The following is a 3,570-nucleotide window of genomic DNA, read 5'->3' as shown; positions in this document are numbered from 1 at the left end:
TCATTAAATCGTTTGCACATCTGCATAAAAAGCATGATATCATCAGAGGAAGACACTAACATTCAACCCAAGGGGGGGCGTGGCTCCAACCGCACGAAGAAAGTATGGCAGCGTTTCACACTTTTACCTGCAGATTGCTGGAAAATACATTTACAACTCATTGAGTTCCGTTTAGTAAACATGTTCATTCCCGCATTTATACATTTTCTAAATGTTTACTAAATGAGAACGCAACAAAAAAAAAAATACAAAAAAAAAGTTTTTTTATCTAGCCACTACGCCAACATTCTGTGAGCTAGCGTTGACGCTAAACCTACATGAGCTGTCACAAAAATCCCAAAAAGCTGCCTAGAACACGTCACTAAGTAGAGAGCAGAAGCCGTGGTGTTTATACCCGGTGTAGTGCACTTATATAGGGAGTGAGGAGGAATTTGGGATTCAGCCAGTGTCTCAGTGCAACACCACACCTTCTCTCTCCCTCTCTCTCTCTCAAACTCCGCTGTTTGCTTTTGACAGCTCCAGCTCCGGGCGCGCGCGCACGCACGCACGCGCACACACACACACACACACACACACACACACCATGTTTCACATGCAAAATAACGGCGGATTGGTGCTCAAAGTAGAGCAAACTGTTACTTACTTCCCGAGCTCTTCGTATAGCTGATATTCGTCCGTAAATCGAGTGCAGGTCGTCGTAGCCATGTCTCTCTCCCTCTGTGTGTGTGTGTGTCTCTCTCTCTCTCTCCTCAGTTAGATTATTGACACTCTCTTTTGATACAGCTTGCCTTAGCCCTTAGCTAGCTACACAACTAGAGCTAGCTCTTAGGTCAGGTGTCACACACACTCGACTCTCTGTTTTGCCTCGTTTGTTTGTAAGCCCTCTTCTCTCTATTTTTGTTTGAGCTGCGGGTCTTCTGATAACGGACGTTCTCTCTCGCGCGCGCTCTCTCGCTCTCTCTCTCTCTCTCGCGCGCGCGCGCTCCTTCTCCGAAAAGCGTTGTTTAGTCTACCCGTATTCCTAAAGCCCTGCCCCTTAACCAGATTGGCTTGTACTTGACGGTCACAAGCACACCTCTGATTGGACGGTTAAGACGTCGCTGACGTCGCCGTAGCAACAGCACGGGGCACAGACATGCAGAGCAGCTTTTGACATGTCGAAGTGTATTTTTAGTGAAACGTGAAAATTGTGCGTTTTTCGCTAAATGTTTGTCTTAAGTTCTGTGCGTCACTACTGCCGATTATTGTCAAGTCATTCAATAAGAACTACTAGCCAATCCTATAACAAGAGGCGGGATTTGACGGGAAACAGGTAGGGAAATAAATTTCGCCTCTAAATAACACTGCGAAACACATTTTGACGTTTGGCTCTCTGTCGCCACCCAAAGGCCGATATGTGTAACTGCAGGCGTGGGCAGCGTTAGCGGGCGCCTCTATCCGGATACGTCTCTACTGTAACACCAAATAGGGACAGAACCATGAGGGCCATATTGTATTTGGCGGAAGATGAGTTATGTAACCTTGTAAAAGCAACAGAATATTCACCCACTTTAAATATGTTAATGTTTGCATAAATATGTACAGCCTACAATATGTACAGCCATATTTAGAAATATTCTAAATATGGCTCCACCCTCCAAAGGAAATGGGTTATATTATTGTTTTTTTAATTACAGATTTAAATTGAGATTTTATTGTCATGCTACAGCTTACACAGGATTGAAAAGTATAAAAGGTGAGTGAAATGCTTATGTTACAGAGCTCCATCAACAAAATAGTCAGGAAAACACTTCTAGGAGAACAAGGCATAATTGTAGATTTGTGCAAAGAATGGAGAAGCATATATAATGAAGATTACTATACTTAGATTAGATTAAAATATCTATAATTATGACACACTAGTTACATTTCTTCTAACAAAAAAAAGCACACTTTTAAAAACAGTGGTGTTTGTAGGCCTATACTGTATGAGGCAAACCTAGGTAGACCTGTAAAGAATATTTAGAATAAGTGCAAGCAGACTATCATCCTTGAAAAAAATGTTTAAAAATAATTATTATAATAATAATGGTCAGTATCCCTTATATAAAATCCCTTGTAATTAATCATTCTTGGGGGAAAAAGCAAATGGCGCAAAGATCACAGTTTCACAAATGCACAGTTTGTTGGGGTTGTCATATTTCAAAATCAACTATTTGCCACGTTCATGATAAGTTTTGAAAAAAAGAACAAGAATAAGAAGAAAAAAAAAAACCCCACAAAGTGCATCTCCTGAGCTCCATCCAGAGTCATTGGAGCTACTACTGGAATTGTTTGTTGTGGTCAGATGTGAGCAAATTGATCAGTGTGTTGATGAAAACAAGGTGGCTGCAAAGAAGAAAAAGCAACTGGTACTTACTGTAAAATATGGTGGATTAGTGATGCTTTGCAGTTTGGTGGTCTTGTCATCATACATCATATGTATACAGGCCACAATCACTCACTACATACAATTTAGAGATGCCTAGCAGCCATTGCATGGCTTTGGCTTGGAGAGGAAACCGGAGTACCCAGAGGAAACCCCCAAAGCACAGGGAGAACATGGAAGTAATCGGCACACGCATGGCGGAGACAGGAATTGAACCCCCAACACCAGAAGTGCGAGGCAAACATGATAACCACCAAACCACGTGCCCCCCAGTACCAGGATATTTTAGACCAAAACCTGGTTGCCTCTGTCAGGAGGTTAATAACTGGCCATAGGTAGATTTTATTACTAGGTACGTCAACAAATATATAAACATCCTAACATCCTAAGTAACTTACAATGTGTTCTGGATGGAGGAGGATACAAGATTCACCACAATTACTGAAACAACTCTGACCTGTTTAGACATTACAGGAAGAGGCTTCTGAGGTTTCTAATATATATATATATTATAATTTCTGAGTGTGCTTGGAGCATGCCAATAAATCCACCACCCAGGAGACACAATTCATCACTAATGTACAATTCAGCAACTGATACCATAATTATTATACTTTCACTGCACTGTCATATCACAACATATCTCCTTCAGATTGTAGATTTAGATCAAGGTGCTAATGTTGACAAAACTGTACATAATTTGGGGAAATTACCAAGATCCTAATAACCTGAATTACTGTCTACAATATAAAATCACACAATCTCCTTGGCCAAACCATTTTCATTTCAGCCTGAACCCATGTCCTTTTTAATGAAGTGTTTACCAGCAACAAACTCTATTAAAGCACTGAAGACGCAGGGTTTAATCTCATCTGTAGCCATTAGGTCTTAATTTTCGGGTTGATGAGCAAGGACGTCCTCGTTCTGAAATTTCACGTTCAATACAAAGTCAACAACATTTCACCCCAATTAAGCTGATTAGGACGAGCCAGAATCGTGACGCTTGTTTTTGAGACATGGCTGCTTGCGTTACAGAGACAAGAACACTGTTTTCCCTGCACAATTCGATTTATCTGACGTTTTCTTCTCTTCATGGAACCAATTACACACTTCGTCATTAGTATCCTTAGTACATTATGGTGGTCAAGCAGGCAAGACTGTAG

The 3,570-nt window shown here is 41.1% G+C and overlaps 1 protein-coding gene across 36 annotated transcripts in view; it reads right to left on the bottom strand.

The window, feature by feature from the left end:
- camk2b1 (calcium/calmodulin-dependent protein kinase (CaM kinase) II beta 1) overlaps positions 1-1,008 on the bottom strand; it is a 73,515-nt gene extending 72,507 nt beyond the window's left edge. For 11 of the 36 annotated variants that reach the window (XM_017451464.3, XM_017451461.3, XM_017451470.3 and 8 more), the window contains exon 1: positions 644-1,006. In XM_017451464.3, coding sequence (XP_017306953.1) covers positions 644-705 — 62 coding nt within the window. In that variant the 5' untranslated portion in view covers positions 706-1,006. Of the gene's footprint in view, positions 1-643 lie in introns of all 36 variants that reach the window. The other 25 variants (XM_017451473.3, XM_017451474.3, XM_047149992.2 and 22 more) reach the window with 6 other exon arrangements.
- Between the last annotated feature and the right edge of the window lie 2,562 nt (positions 1,009-3,570).

This window comes from Ictalurus punctatus, chromosome 22, assembly GCF_001660625.3.
Source record: "Ictalurus punctatus breed USDA103 chromosome 22, Coco_2.0, whole genome shotgun sequence".
In the NCBI taxonomy this organism is placed as follows: Eukaryota; Metazoa; Chordata; class Actinopteri; order Siluriformes; family Ictaluridae; genus Ictalurus; species Ictalurus punctatus.
Note: the sequence above shows the minus strand (reverse complement) of the source record. Positions and strands in the feature narration are given on the sequence as shown.